This window comes from Geotrypetes seraphini, chromosome 4 (assembly GCF_902459505.1).
Source record: "Geotrypetes seraphini chromosome 4, aGeoSer1.1, whole genome shotgun sequence".
Classification (NCBI taxonomy): Eukaryota; Metazoa; Chordata; class Amphibia; order Gymnophiona; family Dermophiidae; genus Geotrypetes; species Geotrypetes seraphini.
Window position 1 is genome coordinate 193,322,873 of NC_047087.1, and position 25,918 is coordinate 193,348,790.

The window sequence follows — 25,918 nt, forward strand, 5'->3', positions numbered from 1 at the left end:
CCAGCATACATGGATGCGTCCATGGTGAGTACTTTCTGATGTGGAGGACGTGAAACACAACTCTGGAAAGATTTGACAAATCCATCCACCACTGAAGGGATTGATGAAGAGGTGAGGTGACTGACTTTTTGAGATAAGGGATCGAGAGCTTGAGACCATTAAGATGCTAGAGTCCACTGATCTGATCTGAGATGAAGTCTTGTGAAGGGGGTAACATGAACTGTGGAGAACATGTGACCTATAAATCGCATCATCTGTCTTGCTGAGATGGTTTCTAGAGTAGAGACTTGATTGCATAGATGAAGCAAAGTATCTTGTCTTTGTTGAGGTAGAAACGCCCTGAGATGAATGATGTCTAGTAGGGCTCCTATAAATAGAAATAGTTTGAGAGGGTTGAAGCTGTGACTTTGGGAAGTTGACTTTGAACCCTAGAAGCTGAAGAAAAGTTATCTTCAACTGTGTTGCTGAATGTACTGCTCGAGGAGATGTAGCTTTTATGAGCCAGTTATCTAGATATGGAAACACTTGCAACCAATGAGACAAAGGGATGTTGCCACAATCACTAGGCACTTGGTGAATACTCTTGGAGAGGAAGCAAGGCTGAATGGCAGAACTTTGTATTGAAAGTGTTAATGAGCTATATGAAAACTCAGAAATTTTCTGTGATGGGGATGTATGGGTATGTGGGTGCAGGCCTCATTGAGGTCTAGAGAGCACAGCTAATCATTTCTTTCCAGAAGAGGGTGTAGTGTCCCTAAAGATAGCATGTGAAACTTATCTTTGACTAGATATTTGTTTAAGTTTCGGAGGTGGAGAATTGGATGAAGATCTCCTGTCTTCTTTGGAATTAGAAAATATGTAGAGTAGAACCCTTGATTATTCTGAAGAAGAATTCCTAAAGAAGAAGGGATGGCTGCTGAGATGTGAAAGAGGACTCTCTTGGAGGGTTGTTTAGGGGAGTGGTTACGAAATGGAGAGAGTAACCCTCCTTGATGAGTTTGAGGACCCAACAGTCTGTCGTGATGAGAGTCCAACGCTGATGAAATAATTGCAGTCGACCTCCAATATGTTGGGGGAGAGGATGGGAAGGAGGAATTTTGGCCATGCTCTCTAAAAGCAAGTCAAAAAGACTGAGCTGGCTTTTGAGGGGCCGAAGACTGGGATTTCTGAGGCCTCTGTTGTTTTTGTCTCTTCTGAGGCAGAGGCTTTGTAGAAGAGGATGCTGGATACTTTTGTCTTGTAGGAATAAGAAGTAGATTTTGCAGCAGGTTTAGATTGTTGACTCTTAGACTTAGATTTGTTTAAAGAGTTCTAATTCTGAATCTTTCTGATTGGTTATGGTTGGAATGGCAGCTCTTGTCTCCACTGAGATTAAGTCATATTTTGAGTATCAAGTTTCCAAGGTTATATAAGGACAATAGAATTTTGCTGGACACATGGCAGATATTAAAATGTATTAATAATTTGACACCTATTCCAATTCATAAATCTACCTGTCAGTCCCTTTGGCTGAACTCCAAGATTCAAATAGGCGGGTTTAAGGTCATCTGGAAATATTGGATAAAGGCAGGTATACGTACTTTGAATGATGTAACGTCAGATGGTAAACTGCTTGACTTTTCACGATTGCAACATACATTTGATTTTGCTAATTCTCAATGTTATAGATGTTTGCAGTTGAAGCAGGCCATTAAGGAAGGGTTCCCTGAGTGGAAAAGTCTTAAAAATCAATATAGCTTGCCAGTTTTGTGTTTTCAAGTGGACTTCCTGGGGCACCAGGCTGCTCAGTGGTATAAATTAATATCTGGATTTTTGAATAAGAAACCAAAGATTGGTCTTCGTGATATTTGGAGCATTGAGATAAAGCATCAGATTACTGCGTCTCAATGGCCACGAATTTGGACTTGGAGGATGAAATGTACGGTGTCTGCATCTATGAGACAAACATGGGTTTTCTTATTACATAGAGCATTTTGGACCCCAGTTCGTTTACAGAAATTAGATAATTCAAAGTCTAATAGATGCTGGCAATATCATCGCAAAGCTGGGACTATGGATCATTTATTATACTATTGTCCCTTGATACTTAAATTTTGGAGATCTATCTGGGATCAAGTGAACAATATATTGGAAAATCCAGTGGCATTAACATACGATATCATCCTATTTGGTATGTTAATGAGAGCTAAAAGTCAAATATCTGTTAGGAATAACAAACTTCACTTTGTAAATAGCAGGGGTTGCCATACAACTTATTTTGAAGAACTGGGATAGGTTAAAATACACTTTTGTTATACAGTGGTACCTCGGTTTACGAGTGCACCGGTTTGCGAGTGTTTTGCAAGACGAGCAAAACATTTGCAAAATCGGTGCCTCGGAAACCGAGCATGGCTTGATTTACGAGCACCCTCTCCCCCCCCGCAATCCGGCACCCCCCCGCGATCCGGCACCCCCCCGCGATCCGGCACCCCCCTGCCTCTAACCGGCACCCCCCTGGCCACGATCCGACCCCCCCCCCCGACACGATCCGACCCCCCCCCGACACAATTGGGCACCCCCCCGCCGCTTCTTACCCTCATCTGGGCACTCTTGAAAATCGGCCTTCTCCTCTGCTGGGCCTTGAGCATCTGAGCATGCTCAATGCCTGTGAGTTCACGTTCTGAACGTGAACGCGCAGGCCTTGAGCATGCTCAGATGCTCAAGGCCCAGCAGAGGAGGAAGCCGATTTTCAAGAGTGCCCAGATTAGGGTAAGAAGCGGCGGGGGGTGCCCAATTGTGTTGGGGGGATGTCGGATCGTGTCGCGGGGGTGCCCAATCGTGGTGGGGGTTGCCCAATCATGGCGGGGGGGGTCGGATCGTGGTGGGGGGGGTGCCGGATCGCAGGGGGGGTGCCTGATCGCGGGGGGGGCCTTCGAGGGGAGCAATGCCGGTTCTTGGGGGGGGGGGGAACGCATCAAAATGAGTTTCCATTATTTCCTATGGGGAAACTCGCTTTGATAAATGAGCATTTTGGATTACGAACATGCTCCTGGAACGGATTATGCTCGTAATCCAAGGTACCACTGTACTTTTAAAATGGAGCGTCTGATGGCTATACAGCAGGGAAGGTACAGGAAATTTATGGATGTTTGGGAGCCGTTGACTAAATTATGTAAGGAATGATAACTGACTTTATTTTACTGACCTTTAAACATACACATCCAGGGTGGGAGGGAGGGGGGAGAGGTTTGTACTGGAATTGTTTTGGGGAATTTTTAGATAGTTTCTTGTGGGTATTTATTTTCTTCATTAATAGGTGGGAGGGTGGGGAAAATAATTGCTTATTACTATATGTAAGCTTATTGTGCTTTTCTTGTAATATTATATGTACATGAAAGCACAGTTACTTACCGTAACAGGGGTTATCCAGGGACAGCAGGCAGCTATTCTCACATATGCGCGTCTCCTCAGTTCAGATAGCTAGCAGAGAAGCCAACCAGGAGAGGTGGGTAGGTTGTGAGAATAGCTGCCTGCTGTCCCTAGATAACACCTGTTACGGTAAGTAACTGTGCTTTATCCCAGGACAAGCAGGCAGCCTATTCTCACATATGGGTGACCTCCAAGCTGAATCAGAATGGGATGGTGGGAGTGTTGGCAATTTAGGAGAATAAATTTTGTAATACTGTTTGGCCAAATTGTCCATCCCGTCTGGAGAAAACATCCAGACAATATTGAGAAGTGAAAGTATGAACCGAGGACCAAGTAGTAGCCTTGCAAATTTCCTCAATAGATCTGAGGAAAGCTACTGAAGCTGCCATTGCTCTGACTTTATGCGCTGTGACTCTACTGTGTAGGGGTAATCCATCAGAAAGAGATGCAAGCAGCCATCCAGTTGGAGATGGTACGCATAGAAATGGGATGTCCCAACTTGTTTGGATCGAAGGAGACAAAAAGTTGAGGAGCAGTTCTGTGTGGTTTGGTGCATTCCAAGTAGAAGGCCAAAGCACGTTTACAGTCCAAAGTATGAAGAGCTGATTCTCCAGGATGAGAATGAGGCTTAGGAAAAAACACTGGAAGAACAATGGATTGGTTGAGATGAAATTCTGAAACCACTTTAGGTAGGAATTTAGGATGAGTATGGAGAACCACCTTGTCATGATGGAAGACAGTGAAAGGTAGATCAGCAACTAAAGCTTGCAGCTCACTAACTCTTTGAGCAGAAGTGAGGGCAATGAGAAACACCACTTTCCATGTGAGATACTTCAGATGAGCCTTATCAATTGGTTCAAAAGGAGGCTTCATCAATTGAGCAAGAGCAACATTGAGGTCCCAAACCACAGGAGGTGGTTTGAGAGGAGGTTTGAGATTGAAAAGTCCTTTCTTTAATCTGGAAACCACAGGATGAGCAGAAAGTGGTTTCCCTTCAATAGGCTGATGGAAAGCCACAATTGCACTGAGGTGGACTCGGATGGATGTAGACTTGAGGCCAGAAGTGGATAAGTGCAAAAGATAATCCAAAACAGAAGATAAGGAGGAATATTGAGGCTCCTTATCGTGAGACAAACACCACGTAGAAAATCTAGTCTATTTTTGGTAATAGCGTTGTCTAGTGGTAGGCTTCCTAGAAGCTTCTAAAACAGCCTCTTACAGGTTGAGAAAACTGAAGAGGAGTCATGTTGAGAGGTACCAAGCTGTCAGGTGTAGAGACTGCAGGTTGGGATGAAGCAGAGATCCCTGACTCTGTGTAAGCAGAGATGGAAAAACTGATAGAAGGTATGGCTCCCTGCTGCTGAGTTGAAATAGAAGGGAGTACCAAGGTTGTCTCAGCCACCGAGGAGCAATCAGAATCATGGTGGCATGATTGGTCTTCAACTTGACCAGAATCTTGAGAATGAGAGGAAATGGAGGGAATGCATATAGGAAGAGATTCGTCCATTCCAGAAGAAAAGCATCTGCCTCGAGGCGGTGAGGAGAGTATATCTTGGAGCAGAACTGAGGCAGTTTGTAGTTGTGGGGAGCTGCAAAGAGGTCTATCTGAGGCGTTCCCCACTGAGAGAAAATGTGATGAAGAGGCGAGGAATGGAGTGTCCATTCGTGAAGTTGCAGAAGACGACAAGTTGTCCGCCAAGCAATTTTTTGCCCCTTGTATGTAGACAGCTTTGAGGAAGGTGTTGTGGTGGATTGCCCAGTCCCAAACCTTCAGAGCTTCATGACAAAGGGAGGCAGATCCCGTCCCTCTCTGTTTGATGACATAATACATGGCGACTTGGTTGTCCGTCCGAATGAGGACTACCTGGTCGTGAAGATGATGTTGAAAAGCGTTGAAAGCCTTGAGGATCGCTCTGAGTTCCAACAGATTGATATGACACTGATGATCCGTACTGGTCCAGTGGCCTTGTGTATGGAGTCCATCGAAATGAGTGCCCCAAGCTTAGGTCGAGGAATCTGTTGTGAGGACCTTCTGATGGGGGGCAGCTGAAAAAGCAAGCCTCTGGAGAGATTGGAAGAGAGCATCCACCAACGGAGAGACTGCTTCAATGAAGGAGTGACTGTTATGTGTCGAGAAAGTGGGTCGCAAACCTGTGTCCATTGAGATGCCAGGGTCCACTGAGGAATTCTGAGGTGAAGTCTGGCAAAAGGAGTCACGTGTACTGTGGAGGCTATGTGACCCAGTAGTACCATCATGTGTCTCGCTGAGATGGAAGAGCGGGAAGACACTGTATGACAGAGTTGAAGAAGAGCTTCCAGATGTTGTTGGGAAAGGAATGCTCTGAGTTTGACAGTATCCAGAACAGCTCCAATGAATTGTAGATTCTGTGAGGACTGAAGTTGGGATTTGGGAAAATTGATTTCGAATCCCAAGCTTTGTAGGAACCAGGTAGTCCGTTGGGTCGCTACAATAACCACCTGAGATGTTGAATTTTTGATGAGCCAGTCGTCGAGGTAGGGAAATACCTGAAGACCATGGTTCCATAGAGCTGCTGCTACCACTACGAGGCACTTGGTGAACACTCTGGGAGATGAAGCCAGATTCCCCACCTGAAATCTGAGATATTGACGGGAGGCCGGATGGATGGGAATATGAGTGTAGGCCTCCTTGAGGTCCAGAGAGCATAACCAGTCGTTCTGCTCGAGGAAGGGATAAAGGGATGCCAGGGACAACATTCAAAATTTTTCTTTAACCAATAATTGGTTGAGAACACTGAGATCCAGAATGGGCCACAGATCCACCGTCTTCTTCGGAACAAGGAAGTAACGGGAGTAAAACCCCCTGTTTTGCTGTTCCAAAGGAACTGGTTCGATGGCATGGAGACGAAGCAGAGCTTGAGCTTCCTGAAGAAGAAGGGCGGTCTGGGATGGACTGGAAGGATATTCTCTTGGAGTAAGCTCTGGTGGAACCTGAGTAAAATGAAGAGAGTATCCTTCCTTGATGATGGTGAGTTCCCAGAGGTCAGATGTAATTGTCTGCCATCGGTGGTAAAAATGATGGAGACGACCTTGTATAGGGGGATAAGAATTAAGAGTCAGAACGGAACTGAGGAGACGCGCCCTGTGCTGGGCGGGAAGGCACTCGCGCATGCGCGGTGCGGTTGACTGGAAACTTCTAGTTTCTTCAAGCAAGTCTGCTTGTGAGCTTCAGCATCTGGGCTCCGCTGATGACGTCACCCATATGTGAGAATAGGCTGCCTGCTTGTCCTGGGATAATTATTTGTATGCACAAATAATGCCATCTCTAACCGGTCACCAAAGAGTTTTTCAGCAAGACATGGGATGTGGGCTAAACGATCTTGAAGATTAATAGCCATGTTGGAAACTCGCAAGCAAGATGCCTCATAGCAACAGTCATGGCAGATGCTCTTGATGTTAGTTCAAATGCATCAAATGCCATTCTTGCCATATATTTTCTTGTTTGAAGGATAGCAGTAGTCTGCTGAAAATTTGCAAGATGGTCTGAGGGAATATGTTGTTCAAAATCAGCCAACTTTTTTGTCAGATGTCTACGGTAAAAAGACATGTAGAAGTTGTAATTAAGAACTCTTGTTAGCCAACATAGAATTTTGGTAAAGATGGCAACCAAATTTATCCATAATCCAACCCTCACATCCTGGTGGTGCAGTGGCATAAACCCTTGAGCTGGATTTTTTTTAAGAGTTGATTCCACAAGCAATGATTGAGGTTGAAGTTGTGGCTTGTCAAAGCTGGGCAGGATATTATTCTGTAGAGGGAATCAATCTTTCATGGAGCTATAATGACAGAAAAAGGAGTCTCCCAATTTTTAAATAGCACCTCTTTGAGGAGACTGTGCAAGGGAAATTTAAGAAGCTCCTTAGAAGGCTTATCAAAATCCAAGGCATCAAGGAGCTCTGCTCTGGGCTCAGTGCCAGCCTCTAATTTGACAGGGAGAGCCTTTCCCAATTGTCTAATATAGCTAGTGAATGGAGGTCTTCTAGATGGAGGATATGGATCTGACGGAATACCATATGATTTAAGAGCAGATAAAGTAGGCTCACATTCAGAGTCAGTGTGGCCATGAGAAAGATCAGAATCATAAGCCCCAGGTGACCAATAGGATCAGCGAGAAGAACTCCCTCTCTGTTGTTGGTACCAATCCGATGAGGAAGAAGAACTACGCGAAGATCTTTTGTATCTGGAAGCATAGGATTGACATAATTGAGAGCAACGATGCTTTGATGTAGATCATCTATGCTTCAATGAAGAACGTCGGGGCTTCGATAGAAATCATTGAGGTCTTGAGGAGGAAGATTGATGCCTCAATGGAGAGCGCTGATAGGAAGCATACTGGCACGTCAGTATAGACATGGAATCATTACCATGTGGCCTCAAAGTGCTATGCTCAAGTTGGGCCAGTACTGAGGGAATGAAACTTTAACATGTCACCAAGCTCCCTTCGGAAAAACTCATTGAGTTGTTATTTGAAGATTTACACCAGTACCCTTTGGCCAATAGCCGGTCAAATGATGCGGCAGGATATTGAGGGGTGGGTGACCTTGAAAAGGATTCATGCCCTGAAGGAGAGTGTTGACATTGACGTTTGGCCTGCACTGAGGGACTCGATGCAGTAGAGGCCTGTGACACTTGCTAGGAAGAGGATGGCTTCTTAGCAGGCTTCCCTGATACAGGAATGACATTCGATGCCAATTTGCTATACTGAAGGCTTGGATCTACCCTCAGAGTCCATTATCATGGTGAACATCTGTTGAATGCGGCGAGCCTTTAATGAGCGTTTTTGTATTGTGGAACAATGTTCAGGACCCAAAAACTGCAAACACCAACTATGAGAGTCAGTGATTGAGATAGGGTGCTGACTCAGACAGCACTTCTTAAAACTACTCAATGGTTTTGACATGGATGGAAAATCTTGGCGGCAAGGTTAAACTCAATGGTGACAGAGGAGGAGAAAAATACCCACTGAGAGTGAAAAAGAGAGAGCTGAAGGCCCAACTGATTAATGAGGAAAAAAGGTGATGTTTCAAAACTGCGCACGGACAATGCTGGGCAGACAATCGCGTGCAGGACGTCAGCGCGCTGGATTAAAACAGTATTTTAAAGTGCTCCGAGGGTGTGTGTGGTTGAGGAAACCCCCCCCCCCCCCACACACACACATTTTATTTAGAACTGTTTGTGCTCCCATGGGGGGGAACCCCCATTACAGAAGAAACTAATTTTTCCCTGTAATGGGGGGTTCCCCACCCACACCCCCTCTCAAAGCGCTTTAAAATGCTGTTTTAATCCAGCGCTGATGTCCTGCACGGTTTGTTCTATGAACCAGAAAAAAGGGTAAACATTGTTTTTGTTTACAGATCAAAGAGGAGGAAAAATATGCTATGAAATAATAAATGTAGCTAAAAGCCAAAAGTACGTTGACATAAATGGAGAGAGTCTAGAAAAAAAGCACTTCTTTGCTCCATGGAAAATGAAGAACCGAAGTACTGCAAATAGTGTTGGGCAGGAAGGTACTTGCATATGCATGGTGCAGGCAGTCGCAAAGTTTCTAAAAACTTAAAGTTGCAATATACTTTTATCACTGTCCGTACTGGGCTCCATGTGAGAATATGCTGCCTGCTTATCCTAAGATAACTTTTTTCCAACAGGCACATGAGGCACTGCAATTTTCCCAACAAGTTTTGAATCAGGAGCCATAGCTTATAACTGCAGAATACTGTGACAAGATATAGTATGGGTATGGTATGGATTTATACATCATTGAGTATTAAACAACTTTGTCAGATGATATTAATGGGAAAATACAAATCTTGTACAGGAAGGCCAATGGCCTGGAGAGAGTGACATTGTTCATGCTTCTCATTCAAGAAAGGGTTTTCCGCTCCAGCAGCATGCGGCTTTAGCAGCTAACTACAATGGTGACCTAGGGGTGAAGCAGGCTGAAGTGATCCTCCTACGCTCCTGCCCTGTGTAGAGCCACGAACAAAAATGGCTGCCATAATTTCGTGCTGTTTTCTCACGTGACCATGGGAACTCACGGGAGGAAGGTGGGGAAGAGTCAGAGTCAGCCCTAAGTAAGGTTTGGAGAGGTCTGGGAGGGAGGTAGGGGTTGGTCAGTGTAGGCCCTAACTAAGATGTGGATAGGTACGAGACGCGGGAGGGAGGTGGGGGTGGGTCAGAGTCAGCCCTAAAGTTATTCACAAATTTTTCTTATTCGCAGGCTGGCTTCCCATCTTACCCCTGCGAATATGGAGGAAGGAATGTAAATCTTAATATGGGGAAAGAGGTCCCTCGCAATGGCCTCAAATCTATTTGGGTCAGGAATGATTGGGAAATGTTGGGGGGGGGAAGGAGAGAGAGGGAAGAGGATAGGATTTTAGGGAAAAAGAGAGGGATCAGGGAGAGAGGCTAGAATTCAAGTTGTTCCATGGTTGGGGGGTTTTTTGTTTAAGATTGGGAACACATTGTTCTGAGATACTGGAGGATACTTTTTTGGGTTTAGCTCCACAATTAGGAGGGTTTGAAAGGGGCTGGAGGCTGGATTGGCCCAACTCATTACATATTACACTGAGCTTTGAGGTTTTCTTGGCTCTTACTGTTGTGACCTGGATGATGCTTTGGTGTTTCTCTTGGAATGTGAGCAGGGTCACTTCTCCACTCAAAAGGCAAAAAAATACTGCAGGCTCTGAATCATCAGAGGGTGGATGTTATACAACAATAGATTTAAGAAACTGAATGGTTAATTAAATATTTAAATATAAAACGACAAAACCATTGAAGGAACAAGCTAAATTGTAGAGAAATTGTAGAAAATAACTTTCTTGAACCAGATTTTACTGACAGGAACAAGCCTCAGAAAACGGAGTAATTTATCTCATACTGGAATTTCTTCCAAGAGAAGAAAGTGGTTTTTTCTCTCTTTACTCCTGATGACATCACAGGCTTGAACCCGTCCTTCCAACCATTATTTAGACTATCAATTCATTACATTACTTAATTACTTTATTGATAATTCATAAATTAATTCCTTATTAATATCTTATTGTTTAATCTAATCTAGATCTTAGACACTTCATCAAATTTTAATACTTCATTAAATTTTTTATTAAAATCTCATAACGGTTCTCTAAAAGACTGTTAAAAAGAACTACAATTCAGCTCAACACTCAGGACCTGCAGCAAAAAATGGTGGGCAGGATATCAGATGGGGGCACCAGTAGTTCATTGAAAGGTGGACATACTGATACTAATCTGCAAGGTAATTCACTTTGTGATTCATCAAAAATGGTTTGACACTGGGGGTAGATACAACATAGCAAAAGTAACTTTGGACAGACAGACACTGATACTTTGCAATATTTATGCACCGAACATGTACAACAAAAAAAAAAATTTCCGCACCCTTATAGTTGCAAAATTTCTGGAGACTTCAGTATTAATGGGGGGTGATTTTAATTGTGTTTATGACCCATCCTTACATAAATCACGGCCATTATCAACTGAACAGCTAAATATGCACAGGCTTTGTTCTGCTCTGTATTAGGTCTTGACGTTTGGAGAGTTCTGCACCCAGGGGAAAGAGACTATACACACCTATCAAGAGCACATGCATCACAGTTCATTTATTTAGTCATTTGTTTATTCAAATTTCTATACTGTTCTCCCAAGGGAGCTCAGAACGGTTTACATGAATTTATTCAGGTACACATTTTTCCCCTGTCTGTCCCAGTGGGCTCACAATCTATCTAGATTGCTGGTTAGGTTCCAGTAATTTCTTTACCAAAATTTGGAGCGCAGAGATTGGATCCTAAGAGGTATCTGATCACACCATGATCTCCCTTTTTCTTTGATTTTAAGCTCAGAACCAGCAACCATACTTGTGGCAATTCCCTCTCCTTTAATATAAAGATTCCAAGTTTCATGATTTCTTTCAGAGAAAGTGGTTGGATTATAAATTTAATTCTTCTCACATGAAAGATCCAGTGCTGTACTGGGAGACTCAAGGCAGTTCTCTGTGGAGAAATTATAGCCTATTCTATCTTTTGTCATAAGACGAGGGACAGGGAAATTCTTCATTTAGAACATCAGGTACATCAGGATCAGATCCTATATAGCAATCATTCAATTGCTGGCCTCCCAAAGTGCACTAAACAAGTTGCTTCATGAGCAAATAGTAAAATCAATGGCTTATTATAAATATCAATTCTATCTTTATAGGAATAAAAGGGGAAAAATGCTGGCACGAGCTGTGAAATAAGCAAAAGGTCCACTAAAAATCTTGCAGGTAAAAACTGGGAGTGGGGATTTGGTATGATCAGATAGGGAGATTAATGACATTTTCCAAAAGTACTACAAAAATCTATAAACAAAACATACTGAAGTGCTAGCAAGAGACATTTACCTGGACAGCCGAGACATTCCACTGATATCAGAGGATTCTAGAACTATATTAAATGCTCCCACATCAGCTGATGAAGTAACAGGGGCATTACTCAAAGCACCAGGTACAGATGGTTTCTGTATGGAGTGGTTTCCGTATGGAGTTTTATAAGCTAATGCAGAAGGGAACTCCCGCCTCTTCTGGCTACAATTTTTAATCAGTTGGTTCAAACAGGACATAGATGATGTATTCATGCTGTGGAGCGGCACAGAACAAGAATTGCATCAGTTTCATATGTGGCTCAATTCGTGTGAATCATGCATTCAATTTACGATGAAATCCTCCGTGGCTTCAGTTGTATATTGGGATGTGATTGTGACACAATTAGAGAACTCGTTCGCTACAGATTTACACGTCAAACCCACAGATAGGAATACGATTTTGGAGTATACCAGTTGTCATCCTGTGGCATTAAGGAATAATTTGCCATTTTCTCAGTTCCTGCGGATCAAGAGGAATTGTTCCACAGCTAGCAAATATCGGATTCAAGCAAAAATCTTCAGTGACAAGTTAGGTGCTCGTGGATATCCCCAACGGGTGTTAAAAGTTGCACAGAAACGTGCTAAATATTACAACCGTAACTGGTTGCTTGCGGGCAACAAATCCAGTGAGAGCAATGACGGGGTTCAAACTTGTGTTATGAGGTTTACTGCACAAGGATGTATCCCGTCGAATATCATCAAGAAAAATTGGAAGATTCTACAAACCTTGCCCGTTTTTCAAGACGTCCCTTTGAGAATTGCCTACACCAGGGACAAGAATTTAAAAGATCTGTTAAGTCCTTCTATGTACTGCGTGAAGCCCGTTGAGAAATCCCCTTTGTCACCTGGGTTTTTCAAGTGTGGCTCATGCAGTATTTGTGACATAACTGTGCAAGGGTCCACGTTCACGAACCCTGTTGACCACAAGGTGTACTATTTACAGCACTTTATGACTTGTAACTCTGAATTCGTTGTTTATGCCATCATTTGCCCATGTGGGAAGGTGTACGTGGGGAAGACAATCCGTCCGTTTAGGACTAGGATGTGCGAACATCGTTCCAACTTGAAGCTGAAGAGAGTAAGTGCCCCTATAGTTGAACACTGTCTGGATTTTTCCCATGCTTTCCACGAGTTAAGATGCATGTGCATCGATAAAGTAATTAAAAACGTTCGAGGAGGTGATCGTCACACAAGACTTTTGCAAAGAGAAGCCAGATGGACATTTAAGCTCAGTGCTTTGAAACCTAGTGGTCTGAATGGAAATATTGGCTGGCATTCTTTTTTCTGAAGTATGAGTGACGTCATTGTGGAGTGTCTTTAAATACGCATGCGTGGCGTTTTTTCGCCACCGGCGCCATTTTTTGATGAGAGTGTGTCTATACTGAATGCAGTGAGTACTATTTCGTTAAAAATTTTTGAGACAATTGTTTCTGCATGCCAATGTTCTGAATGAAATTGCAGCATTTGTTTTTCTTCTTTTCTGTTCAGCTGTCAAAAAGTCCCCCGAAGAAGCCAATAATTGGGCGAAACGGGTCCCGTCGGGCTCTTATTTCTGAACAGATAAGTGCATTTTTTTGTTAAGTCTTCACCGATTGAAAGAGTTGGGTGTAAACACACTAGCGAAAATAAGTTTTGTCAATCGGTTGGCTGTGAGGGTTTTATGACCTATGATAGAAAACCTGTCCTGCTGAACAAACCATTGCTAGAATTGATTTTTCTGCGCATGGTGCAGGCTTCTGAGGTCTTTCCCTCTTATAAAGCATAAGTCAATTGCAAGTGGAACCTGTATCATTGTTTGTGTCAAACAGGACAATGCCAGACTCCCTTCAACTTGCTCATATAATAGTGTTGTTGAAACTGGGCAAAGACCCAAAGTATCCCATCATCTTATAGGCATATCTCATTGATAAATGTGGAGGCCAAATTGTTGGCCACGATTATAGCACACTGTTTAGCATAAGGCAAAAAGGCCTTCCTTAATAGTAGAGCATCAAGTGGGGCTTTTGCGGGGATGCAGTGACAATAAAAAAAACCTAAGAGCGATATTGGCGTCATTGGAGAGTATGGAAAACAAAGAGATTTCATCAATTATAATTAGTTTCAATGCTGAAAAGGCTTTTCATTGAATGTTGTGGGACTTTGCTACACTTACGAAATATGGGATAGATGATTTTTTTCAAGATGCAATTAAAACGCTACATAACAATCTTCAAGCTTTGTTGTGGGTTAATAGTTTTTGCTCAACTCCTTTTGAAATATAACGTGGAACAAGACAGGGGTGTCTCCTCTCTCCCTTACTATTCTTTGACTTTAGACCCGCTCATGAGGGAGATTGCCAGGCCAGAGATCAAAGGGGTTCGAATTTGGAAAAAATGAATTTAAAATTTTGGCATTTGCTAATGACCTGTTGGTACACTTTACGGACCGTCAATTATCTTTGACAACTCTCATGGATAGCTTCAAAGAGTATGATGACTTTTCTGGGTTTAAGCTGAACTTAGGGAAATCTTTGGCATTCGCATTTTCTTAGCTTGTTAACAGCATATATCTCCCAGTGCCTGATACCCATGTGTTATGGGTAATTGTTTCTAGAGAATGACATGGGGAAAAATTCTGTCCCGTCATTGCCCCGTCCCTGGACCACCATCCCCTTCACCGCCCTGTCCCTGCAGGATCCATACAAGCCTCAGTACTGCAATATTTAGCTTATTCCTTCCTTATAAATCAAAGTTCTGGCTGATGAACTAGAGAAAGAGATTTTCAGCTGACAGGGCTTTGTTTATAAATTTTTATAAACACAATTAATATACTACTTTATCCTAAAGCAAAATAAATAAATATATAAATAGAAAAATTTTTCTACCTTAGTTGTCTGGTTTCTGCTTTCCTCATCTTCTCATTCAATTCCTTCCATCCACTGTTTGTCTTCTCTCTGCGTCTTCCATTTGTTCAGTTACTGTGCCCCACCCAACAACAACGTCGGCCTCCCCCCGGCATCAATGGATGGCAATGCAGCCAATGAAGCTCCAAGAAGGTCCCGCGATGACTGCGTCTGTCGGTCCATCCCCCTCCGACGTCACTTACTTCTTCTGGCAGACGGAGTCATCACGGGACCTTCTTGGAGCTTCATTGGCTGCATTGCCATCCGTTGATGCCGGGGGAGGCCGACGTTGTTGTCGTTGGGTGGGGGCCCGTTGTTGTGGGTAGGGGCCGGATTTGTTGTCGTCATCGGGTGGGGGCCCGTTGCCTTGCAGGGAGGGAAGGGGGGGGCCCGTTGCCATCTGAAAAAAATGGCTGTGTTGCCGTTGATGCCGGCGGTTGGCTGCATTGGTTTCCGTGGATGCCGTAGGGGGCGGTGGTGTTGTCATCGTCGATGCCAGGTGGGGGCCTGTTGCCGTAGGGGGGGCGCATTGCCGTTGCTGTGTGGAAAGGGTGGTGGAGGGAGAGAAAGGGAGCATATGCTGATGGAATTGGTGTGTAGGTAAAGGGAGGAGACATAAGGGGGAAGGATTCTGGATGGATTTAGGTTGGAGGGAAAGAAAGGAAGCTAATGTTGATGGAATTGGTGTGCAGGGAAAAGGGGAAAACAAAGGGGAAGGATACTGGATGGATTTAGGCTGGAGAGAAAGAAAGGGGGCAGATGCTGATGGAAGTGGGGGGAAGAGATTGAAATGCCAGACCATGGGGGTGTAGGATAGGGAATGGAAGAAGAGGAGAGGAGAGAGATGCCAGATCATTGGAGGAGGGAATGGTAGAAGATGGATGCCAGACCAATGGGGTTAAGGAAAGATGGAAGGAGGAGGCATACAGTTTCTGGAGGTGGCATAGGACAGGGTAGTTGGGAAGAGAAACGGAGAGATGATGGACCCTGGTGTGGTGGGGAAGGAGGGAGAGATGTTGGATGAAAGGGTAGTTGAGAAAGGACGGATGGTGTATCTAGGGATGGTGGGATCCATTGCCGAAGCTGCGGATATGGACACGAAAAAAAGAAAAGATGCCAGACCTCCGAGATAGGGAAGGGAAACGGAAGGGGAGGACAGAGATGGAAGATGGATGGTTAGCACGGAGAAAGAAGAAAATGACAAATGGGCAGGAGACCCTGGCAAGCGAGTTATCAGAAGACAACCATAGCCTGGGATCAACAAAAGGTAGAAAAAATAATCTTATTTTCTGTTTTGTGATTACAATATTTATTTTGTTTACACCACAGAGCCAGTGTGGGGTTGGAGATGTTGTAACCCTATATGTCTGCTAAGACTAAGCCTTAGTCACTTAGGGGTCCTTTTATTAAGGTGCACATTTAGCGTGTGCAAAATCAGTTAGCATACCTTAATAAAAGGACCCCTAAGTATCTTAATTAAAAATTTGACCTATGACTTAGCCTTTTTTTCAGATTTCGGCCCCTTATGTGATTGAGTTTGACACCACTGATGTAGAGTAAGGCAGTTTGGCGATGTAAATTTGGTTATTAATATAGACTTATATTTCAGATAGTATTACTGCTTTACAATATATTTTAACACTTTTATATACGTATTGAAAGGGTTCAGAGTTAATGTCCTGGGTAAGTAGGTGGGAAGGGAAGGAAGGGGGATTTCTTCAGAGATGTTTGGGGGTTGTATAGAAGAAAAACTGTGCACTGGTATGCTAATCTTTGTTTTGAATTTTAAAAAAATAGAAATATAAGTGGAAATAAAAAAGTAAATAAGAAAACAGATAAATGGGGGTGGGGTATAGGCAAGGCAGGGGTGGGGCAGGCCCAGGGGAGCCCAGTGTACTTGTGTGCCTAGGGGCCCTCAAAGAATTAATCCTGCCCTGCTTCCAGCGTCTTCTCCCCACTCTCTCTTCCCCATTCCCTTCAGTGTCTTCTCCCCACTCTCTCTTCCCCATTTCCCAGCGTCTTCTCCCCTCTCTTTTTTCCCCAATTCCCTTCAGGCTGCTTCAGTGTCTTCTCCTCTCCATTCCCCCACCCCCAGCACCCTTTGCACGGTCCAGCATCTCCCTTCTGCCGGCCAGCCGTGCATCTCCCTCCCTCTCTTCCCCTTACCTTCTCTTCGTGGCAATTTCTATAAGGCTATGGGCTGTATTGCAGCCGGAGCCTTGAAGTCGCGTTGCGTATGGCTGCTGGAAAAGTCTCCTCCAATGCAATCGGAAACAGAAAGTTTTCCAGCAGCCACACGCGATGCGACTTCAAGGCTCCAGCTGCAATACAGTGCATAGCCTTATAGAAATCGCCACAAAGGAAAGGGAGGGAAAGGGAGGGAGATGCATGGCTGTCGGGAGAGAGGGGGCTGCCGGATCGCACGCTCATTCATCACGCGTGCTCACTCCTTTAACTGCGGAGACAAGACCATTCACCACTCCACGGGGCGGTGAATGGTCTTGTCCCCATACTCGTGGTGACCTTTTTTTTTTTTGTCACTGTTTCGGCGGGTTACCTGCGGCTAGCTGCAGATAACAACCACCATGTCATTCTCTAATTGTTTCCTGTACATTACCATTTTGACTCCCTCGCCACGGCACAACATCTCATATTTCTTCCTCTCAGGCAGGTGGTCCACTGAAGGCCCCTTTTTCTTAGTTTTGCTGCCCTCTTTTGGGTGACCCTCCTCCATGGAAGAATGATTGCTGTCTTCTTTAGACATAACATCCTGAAAATATTTCAAGTTCTCATTTGCTCTTTGGTGTTCAGGATCTGTCAATACACAATCAGAAATTACCTCTGTTACTGTGCAGTATTAGCCACTCCCACATAGAATGATTTGCAAGCTACCACCAAGTAATAAAAGTTCTGTGCAAATAAACACAAATATGAATTGAAGATGATCATATCTGATACCTTATGTTGGTCAAACTGGTAGATAAAAGAATGACAAAAACCAGAAACGTTCTTCGACACATAGGGAGTTAAATCATTATCGAGGGTGGGGGAAATAACAATGCCTCCACATAAGCTTGGTGCAATCTCATTTGAAGTATTGTGTATGGTTCTGGAAACTGCACCTTTAAATCATGTGGAGTCAGTCCAAAGATTGGCTACTAAAATGGTTATCATAAAGCATATAGGGACAAGCTTAAAGATCAAAACAGATATAGTCTGGAAGAAAGGTGAGATATGGGAGATATAACAGAGTATTAAATCCCTCCAAAGTATAAATTAAACATTAAAAATCCTAACATAAAACTCACTTGTATACTGCAAATACCATTAAGTTCTATGCGGTTCACAAAGATTAGTTTTATACCGCCTAGGATATAGATGGCGTCGATGGATGGAAGCATGGACAAATCGCGCTTCTCGTTTATTTTTTAATTTCATTTAATTTCATTTAAACAATCGCCTTTAATTGCGTGATCGCTTTTTTTTTTTAAGTTCAATAATTTTTTATTAAAGTTTGAACAACAGAAACAAAAGAAAACAGAATACTGTAGTAACAAATCACGTTTTCCATCAACAAGTGTACTATAAACAGCAATAAATATGCAAGCAAGATCCAGAATATAAACAGCAGTCAATGTGGATAATGATCTAGAGATTCCAATAAAATAATCAATCAAGAATTATCAGAATAAGATATAACATGAGACCACACTGAAGTAAAAGAGGAGTGCGATGGTCTGTTATTTTCTGCTAAGGACTTCTCGTATTTAGCATATAAGCATATTGTGTTCCACCACTCATTTACAGTTAGTGCTGAAAAATCTTTCCAATGAGACAATATGGATTTTATAGCCACCAGCAACATACATTGCAATAATTTAAGTTCACCTCTATTAAGCGTACATGTCAATGTTGCACTATCAGTAATGATGATGGCATAAGAAATATTATCAGTTATAGGTAGAATATCACAAATGATAGACCATATATTAGACCAATAAGGTTGTAATAAACTGCAATTAAAGAACATGTGATCAAGCGTGCCAATTTGTGAAGCACAAGACCAACAAAGGTTAGAGTCAGCAGAAGATAATTTAGACAATTTATACAGTGTCCAATAAGCCCTATGGTACAAGTATAGTACTAATTGTTTAATTGTTGCCGCCCGTGACGACCCAAAGGAGGTTAGCCATATCAGTTCCCACGACATGGAAGAGAGTGGTAAGGATAGGTCTCTAGTCCAAATATCATACAAAGCACACAGAGATTGAAATTTGGTAGTCTTTAACAGTTTATACCATCTTGAAGCTTCACCTTTCTGCGAGCTGAAAGCCGCACACCAGGTTAAAATAGAGGGTTCTTCGTGTGTTAAGGCTACTTTATTTAGAAAAGCCTGTATGCAATGATGCAATTGAAACCATGCAAAGAATTGAGACGATGGCAATTTATATGTTTCAGCTATGGCTGCAAAAGTAGATAATTTCCCATCTACCATTAATTGAGAAAGTGACCAAATACCAGCTTTAATCCAGGACTTCCATTCAATGTGTTGTCCTTGAATCTTGATACGTGGATTGAGCCAAATGGGAGAAAGAGTGGATGAGTGCCATGTAATAGGTGCCACCGAATCCAATTCTCGTAACGCCTCTATGGTAGATTGCAAGATCGGATTGATCCTCATAATATTAGAGGATGTTATAAAGAGGGAAAACCTCAAGAAGGTTTTCTGGTACAGTCTATGTTCCAGTTTCAGCCAAATAGATGTATCGGGAGGCAGTTGTTCCAGCAGCCACTTGGATCCTTGTCGACCTAAAAAGGCAATATGATAATCATATAAAATGGGGAAATTCACTCCTCCATGTTGTTTGAAACATTTCAGTTTCTTTAGCGCAATGCGAGGCGATTTATGATTCCACAAAAAATCTGTTAAGAGAGCTTCCATTTTAGAATATGTTTTAACTGGAAACAAAAAAGGTAACATAGAAAGAATATACGTAATTTTAGGGGCCAAGACCATTTTAATAGAGTCCAGTCGACCCCACCAACTAAGTTTCAAAGGGGACCATTTTGATGTAATGTCCTTAATTATCGACAGTATTACATCTTCATTGTATAATAACGTTTCTTCAATGGTCGGTCCAAAATAAACTCCCAAATACTTTAGTTTAGAAGCAGAGTATTTAAGATCACCACACGGGTTGCCATTCAGTGGCATAACTTCCGTCTTTGTAGAATTCAGTTTATATCCTGAGATTGATGCATACCTATCAATGGTTTGAAGAATGGACGGAATGGAATCAAGAATGGAGTAGATCATAATGTCATCCGCATACGCTGACAGTTTAATGTCCAAGTCATCAATTTGCAATACGACAATGCTGTTGGTAGATCTTATAGCTATTAATAAGGGTTCTAAGGTCATGTTGAAAAGAAGGTGTCTGTTCTGGATTTCACATTGGTGAATTCTTCCCGAAGAGTGGTGAGGTCCGCTTTTATTTCAGTTATGTCCTGTTTGGTATCCAGGATCAGATCTCAGATCGAGTGCAGTTCCTCCATCAAGGAGGCCGCAGAGGGTTCCTCCGATTTTTCTTCAGTGCCCTTCAGCGGCGACGCAGGTTCAGCATTCTTGCGCTTACCCGGTTTAGAGGTAGACATAGTTAGCTAACTGCTATTGTAGTCAGATACCAGAAAAGAGTTGATTTAGTGATGTTTTTCTTGATTTATAAAAGATTAGGGCTGGAGCTCAATCACCATGCAACCATCCCAGTCAGTGCTCAACAGTGCCCCCCCCTGCCTGATCGCTTTTAATCGACTTTAATCATGCTTACCTGCCAACATCCACCCGACTTCTACCCACCGCACCGCGACAGAGAACGTTTAAGCGCCGCAGTAGAGAACCGCACCCCGCAGCCAAGAACCGAATCAGGGAAGCGGAAGAGAGCCGAGACCAGAGCGCTGCGAGAACAGGGAAGCGGCAGAAAGCCGTGGCAGAGAGCAGACAGTAGCGGCAGAAGGAAGCGACAGAGAACCGCGGCAGAGAGAGCAGAGAGTGGCAGCAGAGGGAAGCAGCAAAGAGCCATGGAAACAGGCAAGTGGCTGAGAGCTGAGACCAGAACGCTGAGAGAATCACCAGTGTCGCTCTCTGCCTGACATCAGCTTGCCCGACATCCACCCGACTTTCTGCCTCCTGGCCCACTCGCCGTAGCAGAGAACGTCTGTGCGCCGCGGTAGAGAGCTGCACACCACGGCATAGTATTGAGGCAGCGGCACGGCAGAGAACCAAGACTAGGATGCTGCGGAGACTATCGCGGGAGGCCTGCAACGGTGCCGCTCTCCACCCGAGCGCTACAGCCACCCAAAATAGCATTACTCGCCGCCCAGACGCAACATTGGAGCAGAGAGACAGGATCTGAGACTGTGAGGAGCGACTGTACTCCCAGGCACTACATCGAGGAGCCGAACAGGGAGTGCTACGGAGGCCACTGCTACCTGCGGCGGCATCGATCTTCACTGAAGAACCATCGCGGTAGAGGGGAACAGAAGCAGGAGTCCAATCCCGCAGGTAAGCAATCTGCCCCTCCCCCGAACCTGCGGGGAAACTTAAAAAAAAAAAAAAAAAATCAGCACCGATACCAGCGGGCAGAAGAGAGAAGCAGGAGTCAAATCCTGCAGGCAAACGATCCGCCCCCACCCCCGAACCAGCGGGGAAACTTTTAAAATCTGAACCGATACCAGCGGGCAGGAAAAAGAAGCAGGAGCCAGATCCTGCAGGCAAGCAAATTGATCTGCCCCTCCCCCGAACCAGTGGGGAAAATTAAACATCAGCACTGATATCAGCGGGCAGGAGAGAGAAACAGGAGCCTGATCGAGCAGGCAAGCGAATTAATCCGCCCTTCCCCCGAACCAGTGAGGAAACCTAAAAATCAACACCGATATCGGCGAGCAGGAGAGTGTAGCAGGAGCCCGATCCTGCAGGCAAATGAATTGATCCGCCCATCCCCCAAACCAACGGTGAAACTTAAAAATCAACACCGATGCCAATGGGCAGGAGAGAGAAACAGGAGCCCAATCCTGTAGGCAACCGATCCGCCCCACTCCGAACCAGCGGGGAAACTTAAAATCAGCACCAATACCAGATATCTGACTTTCTACTATTTAACTAATTTAAAGGTTAATAAAGCTGTTGTTATTGAATCTAATCTAGGGCTATCTGATACACTACTAATTAATTATCCTAGAAACGGGAAGTAACAGAAACACTAAATAGCCGTTAAGACTAAAGGGAGTCAGTTTACCCTACAAACATGCATCTCCTACTGATCCTACTAATCTATTTAATATGCAATAACATTAAGGATGTTAAGTCACTCTATCCACAGCTACACTCATCCCATTACCCTGATTTACCCATAAAGTTTTTAATTAACCAACAGGAAGACAGAGCAAATCATATCAAGGTAATCTCAAGCAATGGAAGACATCAACGTACCCCGAAAAAGAAAAGGATAAGGGAAGTAAAACCCATCAGAACCACTACATCCACCAAACTTATCACATCTACTTTCGTTCCCTGTGCATATCTTAACACCAGATCTGTTAGGAACAAAGCATTCTTAATTAAAGATTGGATCTTCAACAAGCAAATAGCCTGTCTTTTCCTAACGGAAACGTGGCTTCTTTCTGAAGCTGACCCAATAATAAATGATCTTATACCAGATAATTTTAAAAACCACATGCTAAATCACGAAGGAAGAAGAGGGGGATTAGCAATTGTCACCAAGGAAGGATTTGTAGTTGAACCATTGGATTCCAAAATGACCAATCAATTAGAAATATTAGCCTGTAAAATTAGCAGTAAGAAACTAGAAGACTCCCTTTCTTGCATACTATTTTATGTTCCACCAAAAATCTGGCCAAAAGCTAGAGGACTTCTATGAATTTGTCCTACATAACTCAATCACTTCATCACATAATCTAATCGCAGGAGACATAAACTTACATCTAGATGAAATAGACAATCCAGAAGCGAAAGACTTCAAAAACTTTCTTTCTTTACTTAATTACAATCTCCCTTCACCCACTCAAACGCATGAAAAAGGCCATCATCTAGATGTGGTAGCGATGTCCACAAAGGAGATCATAAACCCTCCCATCTCTCTCTCGGACGGTACTTGGTGTCATGATATCTGGTCCAACCATTTCACTTATTATTTCAATCTAATTTGGCCTCGGCTAAAATCTATGACACGCCCACGGTCAAAAAGAGAACACCTCACAAGGGGCCATATCAACCCAGAGGAATATTGGTCACAATATGATCTACAATTGAAGATAGAAATAGAAGAAGGAGTTGACTTCTATGCTCACTGGATGAAAACTAGCACGTCCATCTTAGATAAAATCGTCCCTATACGAAAGAGCAAAAGCTGCTCAAACAAATATAACAAATGGTTTGACGTCGAACTCCTAACAATGAAACAATCAGTAAGACGATTAGAAAGAATCTGGAAAAAATCGGGAAAACTGTCAGACCGAAACATCTGGAGATCCAACATAAAATTCTACAAACAACAGATAAAAGAAAAACGTAAAACTTTTTATTCATCCAAAATTAACTCATCTAATACTAGCTCAAAAGGAGCCAACACAAAAGAACTGTTCAACATAGTTACTAATTTATTCGACACCACACGCCACACTCAACCCCTGCACAATACCAAACTACCCTCAACAAATGATCTAGCACAACATTTCGACTCAAAAATCAAAAACCTAAGAAATAACTACTCGACAATTGTTGCATATGAACATCAATCAATTGATATACTAAGAAATGAAATACCAGCGGACATGATCTGGAGCTCCTTCCACAATTTAGATTGGAATAACTATACCAAATTATACACCAAATACTCTAAATCATACTGTGTCCTGGACTCATGTCCCCCAGAGATTATGAAAGCAGCTCCACTAGACTTTAAATTATCCCTATTAAATTATCTAACCAATAACCTAAACAATGGAAAATTCCTCACCAATAATGGTCATATTATAATAACCCCAATCCCAAAAAATTGCAAAGAATCAGCAACATCAATAACCAACTATAGACCAGTAGCATCTATCCCATTTATGGTAAAAATCATGGAAGGATTGGTACACACCCAACTAATGGAATATCTTAACCAATTCTTTCTTCTACACGAAACTCAATCTGGTTTTAGGCCTCTGTTTAGCACTGAGACAGTAATTGCGGCCATTCTGGACAATTTGCGTTACCTGTTCAGCTAGGGCCTTAACGCCCTAATCATGCAATTTGACATGAGTTCTGCCTTCGACTTGGTGGACCATGGAAAACTGTTACAATGCCTAGACACAATCGGAATTAGAGGAGAGGTACTTACATCATGCACCTCCACATCAAGTCCATTTTAATCACGATCTCTCTGATACATGGAGCAATCCATCTGGCGTGCCACAAGGATCACCACTATCCCCTTTGCTCTTCAATGTTTACATGTCCTCATTGGGTGCATAACTGTCCCAGCTGGGGATAAAACTATTTAGCTACGCTGACGACTTCACGATAATTATCCCATTCACCAACTCTGTCTCAGAAGTCACCCCCAAAGCAACAGAAGTACTAAATCGGATGGAGTAATGGATGACTGAATTTAGACTAAAACTAAACTCAGAGAAAACAAAATTTTTCATATCATCACCATACCCACTCAACCCACTATGAAGATATTAGGAGTAACACTGGACCAGAACCTGACCATGAAAGACCAGGTAGACTCCTTGATATGAAAAATCTTTCTCACCCTCTGGAAGCTTTGGTCCATCAGAGCGTACTTCGATGTCTCATCATTTCGAATTCTGGTACAATCCCTTAATCAACTCGATTATTGTAACATCGCCTACTTTGCGCTCTCCCAGAAAAATATGCGGCGACTGCAACTAGTTCAAAATGCAGCGGTTAGACTACTTTGTGGACTGAAGAAGTTTGATCACGTAACATCTTCCTATCGACTTCTATACTGGCTGCCAATGGAGGCACATGTGAAATTCAAGTTTGGTTGTTTTTGCTTCAAGGTACTTTATGGTTTAGCCCCTAAATACATAACAGACCTTTTCTCTTTCACAACCAACAGAAACAAGCAAAGCTCACACCCGAACTTTGTTTCTCCACCGGTTAGAGGTTGTAAATTTAAAAGTCATCACCAACATTTTCTCGCACATCAAGCAGCATCATGGGGTAAAGACCTTGAACAATTGCTCATGCTTACTACCTATGGGGAATTCAGGAAACGTCTAAAAACATATCTGTTCCTGAAATACTTAGGAAACCAACCCGTACAATCTTAGCCCTCAACAAACGATCACTAGAATTGTCAATCACTAAGTCTGTACTTTGTCTATTCCATTCAATCTGTAACATTTCCAATCATTGTAAACTGCATAGAACTTCACGGTCCTGCGGTATATAAATTGTTATTATTAGCAGTAGTAGTAGTAGTAATAATACAAATGAATAAATATCCAGTTTCTAACTTCTGAAAGATTCCCTAAAAAGATATATGTTTTTAAGGCACATTGAAATTGTTGATACGAATTTGGGAATGTGAATATATGAGTTAAAACCCTAGTCCATGAGGCTGCCTGAAAAGATAGAATTGTTCCTGAAATTTCTTATATTTACATCCCTTTACAGAAGAGAATGAAAATAGAACAAGTTGGGGGAATTCTAAGTACCTAATTTTATTGTAACCCATTCTGGGATACTGGGGAGGATGGGCTATAAAAATGAACAAATAAATAAAGTTGGGGGGTTAGGGAGTTTCTCCGAGAAGGAATGATAAATCAGTCAAGGTGCTTTACAACTAAGTAGGAGTTAGGAATTAAAAGCGAATCTCACAGAAGTGGGCTTTTAGCCTAGATTTGAAAACTACTAGAGACTGAGCTTGATGTATGGACTCAAGCAATCTGTTCCAGGTGTATGGTGCAGCAAGAGAGAAGGGACATAGCCTTCAAGAGAGAAAGGACATAGCAGTGGAGGAGAAAGGTACAGATAGGAAGACTTACCCAATGAGTGGAATTCCCGGGCAGGAGTATAGGGAGCAATAAGAGATGAGAGATATTGCAGAGCTGCAGAGTGAATGCACTTGTAAG

General features: G+C 43.0%; 1 protein-coding gene across 1 annotated transcript in view; it reads right to left on the bottom strand.

The window, feature by feature from the left end:
* LOC117359732 (prolyl 4-hydroxylase subunit alpha-1-like) overlaps window positions 1-25,918 on the bottom strand; it is a 187,927-nt gene that overhangs the window by 92,782 nt on the left and 69,227 nt on the right. Inside the window, exon 7 of the mRNA XM_033942949.1 lies at window positions 17,364-17,560. Within this exon, the coding sequence (XP_033798840.1) occupies window positions 17,364-17,560 (197 nt within the window). The remainder of the gene's footprint in view (window positions 1-17,363; window positions 17,561-25,918) is intronic.